Consider the following 20,692-nt stretch of genomic DNA (forward strand, 5'->3'; position numbering starts at 1 on the left):
TTCTCAGTATGAGAGTCCTATTGCAGTTCATATTCCACAATAGTATGTTGGGTTTGTGCGTGGCAGCAAAAAACCTTGTTTTAACCCCAAGATCATCAGACAACATGTCACATTCAGGCTGATGAAGAGAATGTGACTCACTCCAAGATTTGAGCCCTCAGTTGTCTATCATCTTGATGAAGAAACTACAGTTTTCTATCTTTGATAGGAATGAGTGTGTTCTACACAGACAAGAAAGGGCATGACTAGATAGTTGCATTGCAAAGGGGCAGATTGTAGTAAAGACTACTAGTTTTCTTTCAATATCCATCATACCCTTTTTCTATAATAAGATAACCACAATTTTTTGCAAAGAATACTAGTGAAAAACAAAATTTCTGACTTCCCATGCAGCTAAATGTGGCCATGTAGGTAAAGGTCAGTGGGACATAAGTGCAGGTGTTGTCTATAGCTTTGGAGAAGTCTTTATAAAAAGAGGGGATGAGACCTTTTCCTTCCTCTTCCTCTTCGTACAATCTGAAGTATAGATATGATGCTTTGGACTGAAGTGGCCACCTTGGTCCATAAAATAACCCTGGGAATGGATGTTACCAACTGGAACAAAATCATAGAAGGGGGCTCTGTCTTTGATATAGTGCTGCTATTCTAAGTCCTGAACTGTCTGTTGCGGGCTTCCATGTGAGAGAAAAATAAAGTTGTTTAAGTCATTGTTATTTTGGGTTTTGTCACTTGCCACTGTTCCTAATTCTAACTAACACAGATGCTTTAGAGAAGTTGTCTAGAAAGTTATTCACAGAATTGTAATTTTTTGGCAGTTTTTTTTTTCAAGTCTCAAAGAATTTTAATATTAATGAATAAAAAATGATAAATTAGTTTTTAGAATATTCCTGCCTTTTTGGTAGAGGGTCTGTAAGCACTTTGGTTCAACAGAATTTTAATGGTAAAGTAAAATGTAGATGAAATCATTTGCTTTTGTTTCCTTCCAGACCTTTCTTTTAGACATTAGGATTTCAGACGTTATTTTAAATAAATCATGCTAGAATTTTATAGCTTTAAGGGATCACCTATGAGGAAGATTATAACATGGCGGAAACCTTCAAAAAGCTGTCAACAATGTTGGAGCGACAGCCAAGACCCTCTGAAGTGAGAAATAGAAACGCAGATGACTATGTATCTCTTGCTCTTTCAGAAGGGGTTGGTTTCAATCAGTACACATAGTACTGGTCATGAAGAACTGAAGTCAATATTGGGTGATTTTTAATCTAGCTATATACATGCACGTGTACTTTAAAGAGTCATTTCAAAATATTATAATAGGTTCCAGATTTTTTCTGTTATCTATCTATGTGGTAATCAGCCCAATTTCTAGTCTGAAAGCATCCTCTGTCTAAGCTTGTCTCTTTGCTGAACTCTCCTTTGTAAACAACGACAATAACAACAACAATAACATAACATAATATTTTCCAAAACTGTTAAAAGCTTGGTCTATCTCACGTTGAATTCAACTATTGTTAAATCACAAAAGATAATAATGTTGTCCTTTATATTTGAAGATAATGATTCTGAATCACCATCAGCAGAATACTCGCTTGGAGCTATTTTTTCCCAGTACTGATACACACTCTCTCTGAACTCCTGAAGTCATGATTATCTGTATCAAGATATAGCAGTGCATTACATTCTGCCTTTCCTTATTCTCTAATTGAGCCTAGATGCTAAGTCTGATCTTACATGAGCCATACTGAGTAAGGGCTGCCGTACTTCTCTCCTAACACTTCTCTTTTCTCGTACCCATAAGTTAGTAGGGTGTGATAAACATAAGCATTTATATTATCCTTGTTGATTAATAGTGATGCTGGATTTGCACTAAGCTATTTTAGCTCTCTCATCCGGCTCCTATTATAACCAATTTTAAGATCGTAGGCTGGGGCTAGAGATATAAGTTATTAGAAATGAAAGCAAACAAAATGAAATGAAAAACGAGCATACCAAGGCAAGTTCTCCTCTAGAGAACTTAACCCTTCATTGGTCTGGGACTGGTGAAAGTATATACTATGGCTAGTAATTCTTAGACAGAATAAACAGTAGCTGTATTGGTCAACTATCTTTATGGGCTGTTTTTCCGGTCTCTAAAATAAGTTTTAATATTTATTCATCAGCTGTTACTATGCCATTATTAATCAGACAATTTTCTAATGAAAAGACAAGGTGTTATGTATAGAGTAGTTCTTTATGGATTCATTCACTAGCAAGACTATTTATTACATCACTCAGAGATGAAAGATTTTCCTCATAAATGTCTTTGGGGGGCTTCTGGAAACATCCTGTGTAATTTGAAGGAAAAGATTAGACGAAACAAATATGATATGAATTAATGAATAGACTAACAGTGTACTAGAAAAAAGTTAGGGAAGGTTATGTTAAAAAAAAGTTTAAACATCTCATTAAATAGCTCAGTACTTATTATCTTACTATTTGATCAGTATAATAGATCAACAGTAAAGTAATTACTCTTCCTTTAAGAAAAAATTTGGACAAGTATATATGATTTTCCAGAACATACGAGGAGAAGATAAATAAGTACATTGTCTGAGAGTATCGAAAGTCATAGAGAATTTAAGGCAGAGACTAACACTAGGCTTCATCTTAATAACTGGGATTATTTTACATGCATTATGACATATCTTAAGAACTAAAGTATTCCATAATTCTAGTAATCACTGTTCATTTGTCACTCACACTTTAAAAGCTAGTGATAGTATATGAAAAGAAGTTTTTGGTTCATATTATTTTTACTACAATTCCTTGCAAGGCCACTTTGGAAGCTAGCGTCTGCCTTCCTTTTTACCCAGCTATATCCACTTTACCTGTAATTGTCCTTTGTGTTCCAGCCACATGGGATTCCTATTACTCACTTACATTAGTCATTCTTTCTATCATCCCTAAGAATTAACTACATTCTGTGATAATTGCTTGTGTTGCCAACCTTCCTTTCAAAATTGACAAAAATCTCCAAAAGTTATGAATCAAGTTATTTTAGCTCAACTTTATATTCCCAACACAGCATGGGACTAGGCATAGAGATAGATAGTCAATAAACTGAACAAGTGAATAAATACTGAAGTTTTAAAATTATGACATTACTGGTTGATCTTATGTCCCAAGCATGCAGCCTACAAATGTGTTTCTTCTTTTCAATAAGAAGAATCAGAAAACAAAATAATAAAACTACTTAAGATTTTTTTTTTTTTTGGTAGGGAAGAGTATGATATGAAGGGAACTGATTCCACCTATTTCAAAGCAGTTTAACATAGATTCCTCCTCCCTTGACTCTAGCTAGGTTAGAGGAAAGATAACAATGGATTTGGAACCTATTGTGATGTTAATATGCAGGCTTATATGCCCTAATATTTGAATGCTTTTTATGGCCAGGTTATATATTTTTCTCTCTGGCTTCATAGAATTAAAATATTGCAAAATAAGCATCCTCTGAGGCCTCATACCTTAGGTCTAAAGAAATAACGTTGCTTAAAATCTACTGTGGAGTGGGAATGAATCATAGTTAGGGTCAATGGTAAGAAAGAAATGTTTTGTGTTGCAGCAAATTTAAACAAGAAATGTGGCATGCAAGTGACAATATTTACTTAAGCAAGAGTTAATCATAGAGACAAAATAAAATCCCAGTTTTGTCAGAGGTCATTATATGGATTTGGAGATACTGAATAGAATCATCCTTATATCAAAATAGAGTGAATAAAATTATAAAAATAATGAGGGGGGTGTATTGAAGTTACATAAAAGGGTAAAGAAAGGCCATAATGTATAAATCCCTACTAGGACCCAAGCACTTTATGTCTATCTTATTTAATTCTTCCATCTCCATGTGAGCTAACTATTACTCCTTTAACTCCATTTTACAGGTGGACTAACTAAAGATAAGTGAGGTTATGTAATTTGTCTAGAGACATGCGGTTTATATGTAGAGGGATTTTGTTGTCCTTTGTAGCCACTCAAGTAGACAGTGGCATGCTAAAGCTGGCTTATACTAGATTATAAGAGCCAATTGAGAATTTTTAAGAAATTCTGTGAGTTATTAAACACAGCCATTATTAAAATTAAATTCTATAAGTTTAGAATTAATAAATGATACTAAACACAAATGCAATAACTATTCCAACCTCATGACCTCCAAATTATTTTACTACAGTTTACTATTATTTATAATCTTCAGGTTATTTACATCCCTGTGTCTGAACTCTAGAAATATTATAAAATGGTGTGTGTACATCTCTTCCCAACTCTGCATTCAGTAATATCATCTGGTAGCTTAAAATCAGCCATGATGGGAACGTTTATACCATGGAACCCGGCAAATGCTCCAAGTTACAAGTTGATTTATTGCTTAGTTGATTGTTGAGACTTAAGAAAGTGATGAAGTGAATGTTAATCGGGATTAAATTTAACATGTGTCATGCTGTAGCCATTACATTAACACAAAAAACTGGGGGAATTTTCTGGCAGTATTCCAAAACTATGCTCTGATTCAGCAAAAAAGTTGCACAGGTTATTTTCATCTGTCTCATTACCTGAAAATATCATTCCTTATTCATGTTAGAATAATCCTCATAGGTGGAATACAACTCCATGTGCCACATCATGCATGTCACATACATGGATTACAATCATAGGGTGGTTACAGATACACGATTCTGGCAAAAATCATTGAAAGAATCTCTGAGAAGCAACTGACTACATGGAATTTACAATAAAGATAACTACATATCATATTATTTGTAAATTTTGTTACACATATTGTTATTATTTTTAAAACTTAGTTTGAGACTGGGTCTCGCTCTGTTGTTCAGGCTGGAGTACAGTGGTGTGATCTCAGTTCACTGTAGCCTTGACTTCCTGGGCCCAAGTGATCCTCCCACCTCAGCATTTCAAGTATCTGGGACAACAGGTGTATGCAACCACACATGGTTAATTTTGTTTATTTTTTGTAGAGATGGGGTATTGCCATGTTGCCCAAGCTGGTCTTAACCTACTGGGCTCAAGTAATCCATCTGCACCAGCCTCACAGAATTCTGGGATTACAGGAGCAAGGCACTATGCCTGACCTACACACATCCTTTACTTCAGTTAAATATTTAACAATTCACCACTAAGCGTAAAATAGTGAGGCCATTAAAATCTTATTTAGGAAGACTGAATAGAAATATGGAGAAGTTTTTGTAAGGTAGGAAATTGAATCTTTTTTCTAATTATGTGAAATAAACACATGGAGATGGTATAGTTATGTGAAAATGAAAGAAGTTTTATGAGTAGGGTAGATAATATAGAATTGATATACAGTACAAAGGGAGAAACTATGAGAAATATAAATGTTAAACAAAAACCTGTTACAATGCAGAAAATCACCTTGTAATTTTTTTTCATGCCAATCTTATAAAATATTTTGGAAAGAAAGAGAGGGATTTGTCATAGAATATAATTCTATACAGACCTATAGAGTATTCTTTTGCTTCCTAATCATAATTTTTTTCACTTTTGCCTCCAGAACTATAAAATGTAATGTGTTTCTGGCATTTCTATCTAATAGCAGCATATTATTTTGTCTTATTTTGTCTTGTTAATTTTCATTTCCTCTAAATTTTAGTACACATATGAAAGGAGTAGACCTCATATTTTCAAAGTCAGAAGAGATTATCTGAGAGAAACAGAGTTTTCTCAAATCAAAACAAATATGAACACAAGAAAACAAAATATGCCTTGAGAAGCCAATTCTGTGACTAAGCTAATATTTTTAAAAAGTAAGCCTGCTTTCCCCGAGAAATGTATGAGAAAATCTTTCTGCAAATTTCAAGCACAAGCAAGTTGCCTCCCAAATTGGCCATTTGCACTCCAGGGCTAAAGCTGAAAGCGCACAGAATTGCCTGAGTAATTCAATTGCAGGCAGAATCAATGCAAGTGTGAACACTGCCCTGGTCAAAGGTTGGCCCTTAGGCTGTAACTTAAATCAATTTTGGGTAAGCTAAGTTTGATTACATTTTCAGTGATGAAGCTTTCAAAAGCAATTTCGGGCTTGCCTATTCAGAGGCTGTTTGGTTCCATTCTGAATCTATACTCTTGGTTAGAGAAGCATGTATCTGCCTCTTTTGGTGATGATTTAAGTCCTAAGTTGGGGAGAAATAAGAGAAAGAAAATAAGAGGAAAGGATACAGAAAGTAAAAGTAAATAAATAATATATAAATAACAGGTGAGGGCCTATCACTAATGTGAGTCAATAATTTAAAAAAAAACTTTAAAAAATATGTGACAATCACAATAATAAGAGAGAGAAAAGAATTAAGGAGGATGGTAACCAGGAACTGAAAATAATAAATGGAAGATTTATCATGATGGTGATATATGGCAGTCTAAGATGATTTTAGCATATGAAGCTCATTTTTTTCAGTTGTTGCTGGCTGGAAGAATGTTAGAGAAATACAGGTGGTTCTGCAGAATGAAGCAAAATGGGTGTAAGAAAGGATGTCAAATATGGCTTCCAACAGGCATATGTTAGCTTGAGAGAAATAAACGCTTTCAATTTATCATTTTCCAGCAGAGTTAAGCCTGCAGAGTTGATGTGCATCTATCGCTTATGCAAGTCTTCCTAAAATGTATCTACTTAGTTAATGTTAGTCAGTTTGATTATAGTTATTATCTACATTTTGTAAGCATATTATAAATTACAGTGCTCCTAAGGAGTTATATTTTTTTTGAGAAAATACAAATTTCCCTGTAGTCACTAATTCTTAAAGCATATACTATTATTCTGCCAGTTTTAGGAAAACAGTTTGTTACTCTTGTCTTAATATTTTAGAAAACTTGAAATTCCTTTTAAGTGGACTGAGTAGTGACTTTAATGGTTCTTCAACAAGAATTATGATCTGCCTCACTAATTAGGCAGCTCCACATAGGCACTAATTGGATTTACTCAAAGAAAGGAACTGAAGATTATGCAACTATCTAAAAAACACATTTTAGAGCTAGAAACTGAAGTTGCTTCATTTATTTAAAACTGTTGGAGAAATCTTGCTTAAAAATAAGCTAAAATTTGGAAAATCCAACCGACTATAAATGCCTGGCCAGGGCATAGGTGAAATAACATTTCCATACAAGCAAGTCTTTCTTGATTTATTCAAATCTTATTTAACTATATACTGGATGGATAGCTAATTTGTATCTCTGTAGAGAAATCCCAATTGAATTACATTTATAAGAAAGGAAATCCAGTCCACACTGCATAGACACATTCAATGAAGACATGCCATTTTCAGTCTTTTCCCTAGCAGTTTTATGGATACTAAAACTGAATTTACAGTGCTTTGGAGAAAGAGTGGCCCACTGAAATATTATTGCTTTCACAGTTAATTCCTCCTCTTTTTACCTTTATCTAGAACATCAGAATGGCAAAAAATGAGGCAATTTTGCTTTACCTTTTCGTTTAGTGGAGTGCCCTATTAACTATGTTTCACTCTGACTGAGGAGAAATAGGAAGTTTAATCACAACGGCACTGAGCACTTCATAATAATCATTTTGTTCACACATATTCCTGGATCTTTTATTATGGGTCACATTTCCATTTTCGGAGAAAGAAATCACCGTGCAGAAGTGAAGGTGATGCAGTGGCCCAGACTTTGCCACTTTATTATGTGCTCAAACCACTGGATCCCACTTTAGATTGAGTCACAATTACAAGGAACACAGTGCACATTGGGTAATATGCTCCAAAAAACTTCTCAGAAGTGCTGGGAAAGAAATCTCTCACAGGACCTCCAAAAGGCTTTGTAAGAGAAAAGATCAGGAAAGACATACTGAAGAAAGACTTTGTTAATATGTTCTGCTTTGACTGGAAATGTTGGTATGTTTTCATTTTTACAAAGCCCTAATAGCCACAACCCCCATAGACTCAGGTCACATTTTGGCCTAATTTGTTACAGAATTAGAGTTATGTGAAATAAAATAGCAAGCGAGAAGGTCTATTCTAGTGCTATTTTCATAGGTTACTAGCCAAGATTGCTGCAACTGTGAACATAAAGGAAATTTCTCTGGAGAGTAAAATTCTGTGTAGAGATGACAAAATCATTAGGCCAGCAGTGTTCTTGAGCTAAGTTTTATGGAAACTCACTACAAGCACATTAAAATGCACTTTTTGTCAAAATAATATTTGATCTCAATAACAACAAAATATACAGAAGGTAAAAATATTAGCAGCACTTCCACTCTGTTAAGGAGTAAGTTTAACTTTAAAAAATAACAATCAACACATACGTACTGCTATCTTTTAAACATGCATAGATTTCTTAGGATCTGAAAACATTATAGCCAAAAGGTAACAGTAACATGGAGATAAGTCAGTCTAGTCTCCTCATCTTATTCAGATTGGTATACTGAAGCCAGGTGGTTAAGTGCTATGGAGCTCTCCAATATAAGGCCAGTTTGACTCCAAGGTAGGGCTTCTAGTAAAATTTCATGATTAAATTGAAAACTTTATCTTATTTTTCTATATCTTTTTGGTACCTAATCCTCATAAGCAAGCTATATTTCAAGGCTGATCAATGACAACACCAAATACCAAAGCTTCCTTTCCTTTCAGAATGTACTGACCCTTTGTCAGCTGTGGGGACTGTATGTGCCGTACCAGTAGCTTGAAGACGCTGCTGTCAAATTGCCTCTTAACCTGAGAGAAACACATCAGTAGGGTAATTAATCTTGTACAACCTCTCTATCAACCTGCCCATTTTTTTTTTTTTACTCATTACAAGTGAATGCTTACGTGCACAGCTGATTTAATTAATAATTCTAATAAAAAGGACAATATCATAATGATATACATAGTGCACTAATAAATGAATCCAAGAACCAGTGCTGCTAATTTGTCTATCCAGTGAAATAAAGCCACACAGTCATTCAGGTTATACAGATCTGTGCTTGCCTGTGTTTACCCTTCAACATTTGAATTATACATAACAAGGACAGAAAAGGGAACTAACATTTAACAGGCACTTGTTTTAGACTAGCAGTGTTATTGGCCCTTTTGCATGTCCTCTAATTTAAATCTTTGCAATAACCCTATGAAAATCATTTATTTTCCCCTATTTTATAGGTGAGATGACTAAACTGTCCACAGTCCTTTATGCAGAATTATAGTTTTAACTGAGATCTGCTTGATTCAAAGCCTTTGGTGTTCCACCTGTGTCGTGGGAAAAGCACTGGAACAAGGGTAGGAAAAACGAGGTTCTAGGTCTAGTTCTGTTGCTTGACTTTGGACTCGGACTCACCCTATTTGGGCTTCAGTTTCCTCACCTATAAAGTGAAAAAGCTGGTTTAGACAAGAAGTTTTCAAAACAAATAATATGGAACTGTATGACATCTTGAGAGGCTTCAAGGCCGCTATGTAATGTGATGGGTAGGAAAATAAGACGTATCTCCAATTCAACCAAGTAATTCCAGTTTTATCTTTGCTATAGGTTTTATTTGGGGAAATAAAGGATTCCATTGCTTTAAAAAGTTGGAAGAAAATTGAATCTATAAAATCTGAGACATCTTCTATCTCCAAATTTCTGTCAATTAACAAACATAACTGAAGCTCCCCTGACTGATATGTGGTTTTCACTAGAGGCAATTTGGTGAGCCGGAGCACCATAAACTCCAACCGTCCTTCTGACTGCTTCAACCTCCTGGTTATCATCTCTTCCATATGCCACTAAATGACCATTCCGTGTCTATCTTGTTGAAAATACATACATGTTCCAAGTATGAGATTGGGGAAGAAAAATATTCTCTTGCTTTACTCATATTCCATTTCAGCAAATTTGTATACATTCATGATTTGTGTGACAATTATGTCTGTGTGTGTTATTTTTGTTTGGTGGAGAGCAATTCGATAGGCCTGTATAGCTGGATCAAATTCTACCTACAACCACCAACCTAATTTTTGTCAAATATTTATTACTAGAGCACCCAGGAAAGCCTTCTCATTAACATCTCAAAGCTGCGAGGATAAAGCAGGCTGGCTTACACAGCACTCTGTCTTCAGTAATCACCAAGTATCAATTTATTACTGCCTCTTTCAACCAAAATGAAAACCCTATCTCCTTTAAGTTACAAGAGGAGAGATAAATTTCTATCTAAAATATGAGTCATTCACACTTGTGGTATCACCTTTCAGGGTTCATTATAATTGGCAAAAGTAACAGAGCCCATACAGTTGCTTACTGGCATGTGGGAATATTTGAAGCAAGTAGAGAGCTGAAATATTACTTGCATGGGCACAGCTAGTTTCATATTCAACAAAACAGTCAAAAGGTACTGTTTACTTGCATCGGTTGAATCTAACCAGGGAGAAACTGTTACATTACTCACATTCTTACTTTCTCCAGTAGCCTCTTCCATTTCCTTTTGCATACCAGCTACTGACTTCTTTTTTATCTCAAAAAAAAAAAAAAAAAGAGAGAGATTCCCATCGCATTAAACAAGCTGGGAAGAAATTTTCTCTGATATGAAAGGAGACATTCCAGAAAGTTAAAAAAGCCCTGACTGCATAAAGCACTTAAAATTGGGACTTCATTCTTGTCTCCACAGGGTTACTAAGGCAGGGAAGGAACAAAGTTTTGATGAGTCCTTTGAATGTTTTATGTGTAATATTTCTGAGATAAATGCTTTGTTATTTTGAATAAATGCATACACACGAGTGCACACGCGCACACACACACACACACACACACACACACACACACACATACACACATCCCTATATCATCATTAGAACCTGTAGAACCTATATTATAGCAAAAGATTTGACACTATATTTTTAGGAACACCTGAGAGGAGTTTAGCATCCATACATCACAGTAATATTATCATTATCTATTGAGGACTACAAACAGTGAGTCTTTAGCAAGAGTGAGGCTAAATTTGTACCAAATATTTCCATATATTATGTCTCAGGAGAGAGTTGTATTAAACTAAGGCTGTGTGAATTCTAAGCACTTTGCTTATGCAGCTTTCCTCTGACTTAATTGATTCTCCTTTTTCCCATTAGATGGCAAGTCTTTGAATACGTGTCCTATAATACATATTTGTACTTTTGTGGAAGTGAGAAACAAAGCATGTACAACATGTTTTACTTATAGAAATGACTATGTTTTACTGATTACTGAATTCCCTCTTAAGTAATAGTGTACATTTGATGAATTGGACCCATAGATGGCAGAATGGGACTACTCAGTTCACAGTCTTTAAAGAACAGACTTAGAAGAAACAATTTTTTTAGTTGCTCATGTTCAGGAAGCAAAAAACACAGTGAAAAATAACAATAAAATAACAAATATTTTTGAATCCCCAATTTTTTATTCAAAAAGGAATCTGGTTATGAATTGTTGGCATACTGTCATCCATTATTAATTTTGTTGAAGCACTTCTTTCCTGAGGGATGATCTACAGTGATCAGTAGAATATTCTGTCTTTCCCTCTCTTCAATTCCAATTTTGTATGTTTTAAAATGTAGAACTCTTTCAGGAATTTTTGGACAGAGAATCTAGAGGTTGAGGGATCTTCATTGTATACTAGCTTTCCTGTAGTCTTTCCACCATAAAGTTTGCTTTCTCTTTGCTTGAGAAAACATATATTTTAACCTTAAATAATTAAAGTAATTCTATTGATGAAATTACTAAAACCTGTACTTAAAATTACAGTTTCTCTTACAATTACTGCCTAAAGCCTACAAGCCATGGACAATAAATGGGTTTAAGGTGTCTTAATTTTTTTTTTTTTTTTTTTTTTTTGAGATGAAGTCTCACTTTTATCCCCAGGCCTGGCACAATCTCGGCTCACTGCAACCTCTGCTTCCTAGGATCAAGTGATTCTCCTGCCTCAGCCTCCTGAGTAGCTGGGATTACAGGCGCTCACTACCACACCTGGCTAATTTTTATATTTTTCGTAGAGACGGGGTTTCACCATGTTGGACAGGCTGATCTCCAACTCCTGACCTCAGGTGATCTGCCAGACGTGGTCTCCCAAAATGCTGGGATCACAGGCATGAGCCACTACGCTCGGCCCATGTTAAATCAAAACTTTTGCTTATTTCTCTGGGACCCAAGGGAAATGTGAGAAAAATTCCAACAAGCTCAAAATGTTGGAGACTTGAAAAAAAAAAAAAAACAGAAAACATGGCAAGTTCACTGTAGTATAGTCCATCAAACGCTAGGGTGTTATATCTTTGCAGGTCAGGGAGTTGCTGATACACACCCAGCCACTGGGCATATTAATCAGAAAGGAATCGTGATGAGACCAGCAGCTAGACATCAAGGCATAACATTAGTCTTGTCTTCTTTCCATAGCCTAACCTCTATAAAGAGCGGCTTATTACCCATGTCTCTATTTCCTCATCTATGTATTTAACCTTAATTCACAGAAATCTGGCTTCTACTCTCAGTTTTCCACAGAAACTACGCTGGCAAAGGTCACCAGTAACTAACTGCCCAATTGTCAGAAACCGTGGCTAATTTTCAGATGTCCCCTGACTAGATGTAGCACAGGACAGTGCTGACTCTTCATTCTTCCCAAAATGGGCTGCTGTCACGGCTTTCACAACAATCCATAGTGCTGACCCTCCTCAGATAGCTCCATCTACATTCAATTTGCTTGCTTCTGCAGGATGCTTCTCTTTTAGGCTCACTCCTTGATGCTAATTTTACTTGGATTTCTCTCTTTGGTAATCTCTTCACTCTAACGGCTTCTATGAGGAGTCTGATTTACTCTCATGGTTAAAATTACCATGTCCATTCTGATAACTTTAAATCTAGGTCTCCATTCTGGACTTTATGCCCAGCTACCTACTAGACATTGCCTTGAACTAAAAATGATTAGAAATAACCTAATTGTTTTCTTTTAATTTCTACCTCCTCCTAAAATCTAAAACCTCTGTTTCTTCTCTTACGTTCTTATTCTGGTTAACTTCACCCCAACGAAACACTGGGAGTTATCTAGATCCCTGCAACTCCTTTCCTTTTCTTGCCAGATTTGGTAATTAATGCCTATCTCCTATTTATCTCTCAGTCTCTCACTTCTGCTATTCTTTTTGGTGTAAAAGTTTAATATCTGGGTTTAGCAGTCCACATTGCCTAAGAGTGTCTTTTGGAAACCAAATCTGTTTGTACCTTTCCCTTGTTAAAATCCTTCCATAACTCTCTAAACTCAAGATACAGCCCAAATTCATTTCAACCCTTCTCATCTTCATCCCTGACAACTTGTCTACTCTCATCTCTCAATACTCTCCTTCTACCTTTTTTTCTAGTCATATTAAAGTACAGTAGTGTCTTCAAATGTATTGAATTGTTTCATACTGCCATGTCTTTACATGAGCGGTTCCACACTAGAGTGCTTGCTTCTCTCTCTTTCTTCCATCACCATTCCCACACCCAGGCTCAACCTAATCACCTTTAGCTCAGGGGGCAACTCCTCTATATTCTTCCCTGAGTCATTGAGACTGAGTTGATCATTCTCTTATTTGTGCCACTATACTTTGTGCATATGATTGTTGTTGAATGAGCTCTGCAAAGTTCTGCCCCAGAAAATGACATAGTCATTGCTAAGATGATGTTTTGAGTTGTACCTTAGTTTTAATTCAAATAGTGGGATTGGCTACTCTAGTTGAAAGTTCTTTAATGACCCTTTAGACTACAGTAAGAGCATCTTCTCCACCCCATCATGGTACCACTGACCATATTACATTATAGTTACCTGCTTGCTTGTTTCTCACATCTCACTCATCTGAGAACTCCTTCAGGATGGAGTTCCAGTCCTACTAATCCTTTTCTTTCTTACATCTAGTGCTTTGCCGGTTGTAAGCATTGCAGTTAAAAGCTTGGAATCAGAAGCCAGATTGTCAGGGGTTAAGGTTTTGCTTTGTCACTAACCATTTGGCTTCAGCCACATTTATATTCTCTAAGTTTCTTTATCTAGAAGAGAAGAATTACAGAATCTAGCTCTTTAGATTGTGTGAGAAACAAATGAACAAGTTCATATTTAAAAAAAATTAGAATAGAGTCTGTTTCAGAGTAAGCTAACAAGGTGTCATTTGTAATTACAGTCGTATTGTCTTGTCTCTGTAGAGTACAATACAGATTCTAAGTACAAATTCTACAGCTAAAGCTCATTCATTCATTTATCTATTAATTAATCCATTCATTCATTTATTCAATGTTTCATTCATTCATTTATTCAATGTTTAATTCATTTATTCTCTAAAGATATACTAATTTCCTATCAAATAGCAGGAGCTGGGCTTGGTGATTTTTAGTAGAGACGGGGTTTCGCCATGTTGGCCTGGATGGTCTTGATCTCTTGACCTCGTGATCCACCCGCCTCGGCCTCACAAAAGGCTGGGATTACAGGCATGAGCCACCATGCCCGGCCTGATCCTGTCTTCTTAAAGAAGTTATAATTTGATGGAGAGATGGAAAATATTTAAAAATAACTGTAAGACAAAATAAAAATGCTTAGTGCAGTAAGAGCTTCAGATGAGGTCATAAAATGGGTTCTGAATATATGGAAATTTCTTCAAACTCCTGGGGCTATGTTCATAATTACAGATGAGATTTTCACATTTTGCCTTTATTAACAAATTAATCAAATTGTACTAGTACTTAGTAGAACCTCAACATACAGCAAGTCAGTGGCAGAAAGAGATGGTTAGGGTCCCTTCTGAAGGCACCACGTTTAGAAGTCCTTTCAGCAGTATATTATTTCCAGACGTTTGTATTAAGGTTGCCAGAACAAAACAAACATTTACACAAGTGGCATTTGTCCCTAATTTTTCACATTCATTAATGTTTCAGTTTTGAAAATCAGAATGTAATTTAGAAATTTAAATAGGAAAACTTAATATGTTATTAAGCCTTAAATTTTTCTTTACTTTGCCTTGTAAATTCATTTATTCTTTCAAGTGCTTGAATATTTAAACCATTTAAAATATTAATAATATACCAAAGAAGTATCAATATTTACATTAAATTGGAATTCACACTGCTTTATAATATTTTCAATCGTTTATATTATTCATAATTTCACTAAATAAATCATCCCCATGGAAGAAACTTAAGCAAGCATATTATACTATAACTATTGCATGGCAATCAATGTCTTTCTTTCAAATTGGGTACTATGAAATATTAGGCTAGGATAATAAAAGATGTGATATAACTGAGATGTTTTTATTTAACATCAGAGTTCTTAAATTATGGTAATTTAAAGCTCATAAATCATTGAAACTTATTACAGAATATATATAGATACATATTCATCTTGAGATGGAATCTTGCTCTGTTATCCAGGCTGGAGTGCAGTGGCATGATCTTGGCTCACTGCAACCTCCACGTCCCAGATTCAAGTGATTTTCCTGCCTTAGCCTCCTGAGTAGCTGGGACTACGGGTGCGTGCCATTGTGCCCAGCTAAGTTTTTGTATATTTACTAGAGACGGGGTTTCACTGAGTTAGCCAGGATGGTCTGGATCTCCTGACCTCATGATCCACCCTCCCCGGCCTCCCAAATGCTGGAATTACAGGCGTGAGCCACCTCGGCTGGCCTTACAGTATATTTTTAAGTTGTAGGAACACCATATATCCCACTATCATGTGTGCAAAATGGAAATGATGTCTATAATGAACTATACAATAGTTGCATTTTTCAGGGATAGCTTACTATGATAGGATCATAAGACAAATATACATTTGTCAAGGTACTATAACATATTACCTATAAGAGATAAGGATAATTCAGATAACTTTGTGGCACTGAAAAGACAGTATACTCTCTGTAGTAAACTTTCAGTATACTCAGTACTCTCAGTATACCCTTTGAACATTTTGAAAAATATTTGATTTCAAAATTAAGAATATTTTGTGGTTGCAAAAATTTGTTGGTTACTCAGCTTCTAAATAGCAGTAAAATTAATTGCAGGAGGAAACATTCATGGAGGTTTCTATCCCTTTACCCAATCCTTGTGTTTGTGCTTCTTTATTAATTTTTAGTCCTTAGGAAGTAAGAAACATTAGAAATGTGGTATTTATTTGAATAAAATCTTAAGTTGTATTTTAAAATACAAATTTGAGTAAAAATATTATCTATATGGATAATATACTTTGCCCATGATCATTTACTTACTATTTCATTTTATGTATGGCACATGAAACTCTGGCTATCCCAAGATGAACGTCTGATAAAAACCAACCAAAAGTAAAATATAAGCCATGTTAATCGATACTTCGAGATTATGTAATACATTTAAAAAAACAGAAAACAAAGCCAAATCTCACCAAATCTACTGACTTCAGCCAAAAGACACTTTTTCAGTTAGCCCTATTATTTATGTATGTTTTCCTTTCTCAGCTCTAATATATTTTTGTATACACATGTAGACTTCTACAGGGATTGTAAAATTCTTGGAAAACTATCTGATTTGGGGGCAAAGTTTCCATGTGTAAGGAATGTGTCACCTGTAAGGAATGGGTCACATCAGGTTGAGTTTTAAAATGAACATACTCCATTCTTAGATTTTATCTCTACTGATGGATGGGGGCCCAGAGGCCCCTGGAAGCATTTTGGCACCACTGCATTACTTACGGTTAAGAGGCAGGCTCGCATTGGTCGTGCCTAGCTTGTTGGCAGCCACACAAGTATAGTTGCCGAAGTGCTCCTGTGTCACATTGGTAACAGTGAGAATGGATCTTGTGCTAAAATTTTGAATAATAATTCCTTGTTGGCCATTGAAGAGCCTAGAAGACAAAATAAACTCTAGGTAAATATATATCGTGAATATGCTTCATTTTTATCTTTTTATTTTAGCTGGGGTTGTCATGGCAACCCAAAGACAATTCAACCACACTGACGTTAGCATAGAACGTGATAATGGTGCAATTTACATATCACTTACATTAGTAGATTTGGGGGAGGTGAGGTTGCATGTCAGCTACAGACTGTTCCTGTGGGATTATTTGTGCTATATAACAAACTGAGTTTGGAGAGCTACCTGTCCTATTTATGCACTGTTACGTATTTTAGGAAATAAAACACACCACAGCAATAATATCTCATCCATTAAAGTCAGGAAGGAATTTAAGGGAAATAAATATAAAGATTCCATTGAAAGTACAAATGGTTTCTAGGTAAGCTGGCTAGAGTATGTCTGGGTCATTTCAGTTGTTGTTAGAGAACTCCCTTGACAGTTAACCCTCTAACTGTGATAGGATGGTTCTAAGTCGAGTCAACATCACTTTAATCTTGTACAACCCAGAGATATAACTTCCATTAAACCTAGAAAGAGACAGCCGTATAGTATTGGAGATAGCATTTAAAGTTGAGTCACATCATTGCCACATTTTAGTAATGTGCCAGGCAAAGTCTTTTAAACTCTCTGGGCTTCAGTATGGGACTCAGCTGTATCTAAATTCACACTAATTGTTTAACAGTCTCTGGATTTACCACCAGAGGCCCTCACTCTTAAGCAGGCTGGCATGGCTGCACCATTCTTAGGGCATGTTGTACCTACTTCTGCTTCACTCTTTTTCTGAATCTGTAGCCTATCTCTCGCACCTTCTATTTCTGCAAGTCAGACTCTTCCTTCCTCATGTAGGTTTGACCTAAGACTTACTCTCTTTTTCTAATTTAACTTAAGGAACTCTTACCTCTTCCTCTGTATGTTTCTCTTACACTATTCTCTCTAGCAGTTTCTATGCACACAAGTCCTTTAAAAGCAATTAAGTTAAACTGTTTTAAATTCCTCAAAATAAAAGGCTAAATGGGTATGGTTTCTCTGATATTTGAATCCTACACAGCACTTAACAGTGATATCCTAGGTATGCAATAAATAGTATAAAGGTCAATGGTATCCAGGTAATATTCCCCCAACATAGGCACTGGTAAGACCCCTTCAGTGCCCTCTTCAAGAAATTCTATCTCTAAATATAAATGTTCTTATGATGAGTATGTCAATCTGATACTAACTTCTCCAAATCCACCCCAAGTTTATGGCAAAGGAGATGCACTGATCACAGCATAGGCTATGCAAACTGATAGTCCAAATGGCATGACAGTTTTTTCTCTTTAGTGTGTCCAAGATTTTTGTATTTTTTAAAATTATGAAGATGCTAATAAATGGCATCCCCTGAAACTTTAATTTGAACTACTTTGCATTATACTATGTAGCTTGCACCTAAATTTGGATGAAATATACTGTAGTCGAATGCAGGTTAAAATGAGCAGTCATACTTGATTGTTCTGGGAATTGCTTATATTTCATGTAATAGCTGAATTTGGCTTATCCCAAATGCATACTTTAATCAGATTAATAAAACTTTGAGTTAAATAAACACTGAACAAACTTTAGCTTGAGCAATAAATTTAATGATCTCCAACTCTGACATAGATAACAGGGCATAAAATAGCATGGATATGGCAACTTTTATTCTTCTGTCTCATATTTCAAGCCTATCAACATTTATGCTAAATTCTCAAAGTCATTATTACATATTTTTCTGCATCACATTAACAACTTTATTTTTAACTAATCAGTATATACGCTATGTAAAAAAAAAAAAAAACAACCAGTTTCTTGCCTTGCAGGCTTCAGCATTACGATTCAAATCAATTTGCTCACATCTTTGTTATAGATACATTCTCCAAAGGACTCAGAAACTCCCTAGACTACTAAATCCCTGTTGTGCTCCATTGACCAAAACCAGGACTATTTTCCTTCTGAAGAGTTGAGAGGGAAAATAACCAGGGACTTCAACTGGCTAGACTCAGGGGAAAAAGTCTCCAGGAAGTAAATTCAGACACTCCATGGCACTATATGCTTATGTTCCTTATGGCTGTCTTTCTGAGTGAATTAGCTTCCAGTTCCCTGCCCTTTAATGTATCTGAATGCACAGCCACAGATGTTGCTGAATCATGCAGCGTGTCCATGCTCTGTATGTGTGGGCCCATTTTGGGCCTCTGGCCAGCAGTACCATGTGCATCCTTACCAGAGTGGAGCATTAGTGCTCCAACCCCTGCTACTCGGATCAGCCAGGCAGGTTATTATGGCCAATAAAAAAGAAAACTATGTTCCCTGAGGGAATTTTCTTCCCTCTGGGGAAAGCTACTTTTCTGAAATTACAGGAGAAATCTAAAGCTTACTTTCTTCTGTAGTTGTGAGTTTTAGAAGTGCTGACACCTCAAATACAACATAAGAATCTGTCTTCATTTGCAGATGGCTGGAAGAAGGACTTTTGCAAAGCTGACTTTGTGGGAGAGTGACTTCTGAGATGGTGTATATTTCTAGAGAATATACTTTTGTGATTTTCCTGCAGAGTTCTGGGGTATGAAGAGGGGCTTTATCAATTATTCAAATCAATTCTGAAAATATTCCTTGAATTGCTACAAAGATGAGCTCTATGCTGGCTGAATGATTAGGGACAGAACTGGGGAACCAATGATCTCTGCCCTTGAGAAGGTCAGAGGCAAGGAGAAGAATCCAGCACATAAACAGGTGTTTACAACAGAAGGGTATTTTAGTCACAGTAGGGACCTAATATGAACATACCCTTAATTACTGGATATATAAATTTGAGTCACACCTAGAAGCTCCTGCATGTATGACCCTAATGTGATTCACTCCTTGATTAAAACCAAATAATAAAAAAAAGAGGTTTCTAATTGATGACATGTTTTTCTTTATGAAATTGATTTATTCTAATATGGTTGTCTTTAACTTATTTCTGTTAAAAGAATCATTCTTATATTGACTTAGACTATATAGTACCTGCCAACCCCTGCTCTTCCCCAACAACAACAACAACAACAACAAAAAAAAAAAAAAAAAAAGGAGAAACAAATTCTGTGGAGCTAGGAGTTAAATGTGGCATCCATTTCTTCAGCATAGATCAGCACTATATGGTGCCTACTTGGAAATACCTAGTCATTTTTCTTCATTGTATTTTTATCATAGGGAATATGGTTATAAGATCCTTCTATTTCTGTGGACCCTGCTGTCCTCTACCCTCTGACACCAATAGAAGTTTGCTCCACATTGAGAACTGTAACTCTCACTCCTCTTCTTCCTTTTGGCTTTTGCCAATGCCTCCTAAATCTGTGAACTGCAGGCTATTTGCTTTGCTAGCAGATTCTGTCAGCTCATAAGTGATACAGCCCAACCTACTCACTAGTTCTGAATTAGAATAATCCCCTGTATTTTGTGGTGTCACTCAGAAGTAGCATATGGAAAGGATGCTGATAACTAGGGATACTTGTATTTCTGACTCACAAAATGGACACAAACTTTACAATCATAACCTCCCTCCAGGCAGCAGTTATCTGGGTTGACCAGAAGAGCCTGCAGCGAATCACCCCCCAAAACTGACCACATAGCCATCAGCACTGATTGTTAAGATTGCAAAAGTATTAATAAATCGATAAGCCACACTGGACCTCATTGATTTTACATATAAATCCAGCCTCAATCCACATTTTAAGACTATTGTTCACTACCTGTCCTTCCAGGTCAGGGATAACAACAGCTATCTCTAGAAAAACCAACCTGTAGATGAAAATAGCCACAGAAAGACTTCATTGCTAATGTATGAAATATATATTAAGAAGTATCAGAC

At 35.8% G+C, this 20,692-nt stretch overlaps 1 protein-coding gene across 1 annotated transcript in view; it reads right to left on the reverse strand.

Moving 5' to 3' along the window:
• The window catches only part of NEGR1 (neuronal growth regulator 1), a 932,106-nt gene that overhangs the window by 181,767 nt on the left and 729,647 nt on the right, over positions 1–20,692 (reverse strand). Inside the window, exon 6 of the mRNA XM_003921414.4 lies at positions 16,671–16,822. Coding sequence (XP_003921463.1) covers positions 16,671–16,822 — 152 coding nt within the window. The remainder of the gene's footprint in view (positions 1–16,670; positions 16,823–20,692) is intronic.

This window comes from Saimiri boliviensis, chromosome 11 (assembly GCF_048565385.1).
Source record: "Saimiri boliviensis isolate mSaiBol1 chromosome 11, mSaiBol1.pri, whole genome shotgun sequence".
In the NCBI taxonomy this organism is placed as follows: domain Eukaryota; kingdom Metazoa; phylum Chordata; class Mammalia; order Primates; family Cebidae; genus Saimiri; species Saimiri boliviensis.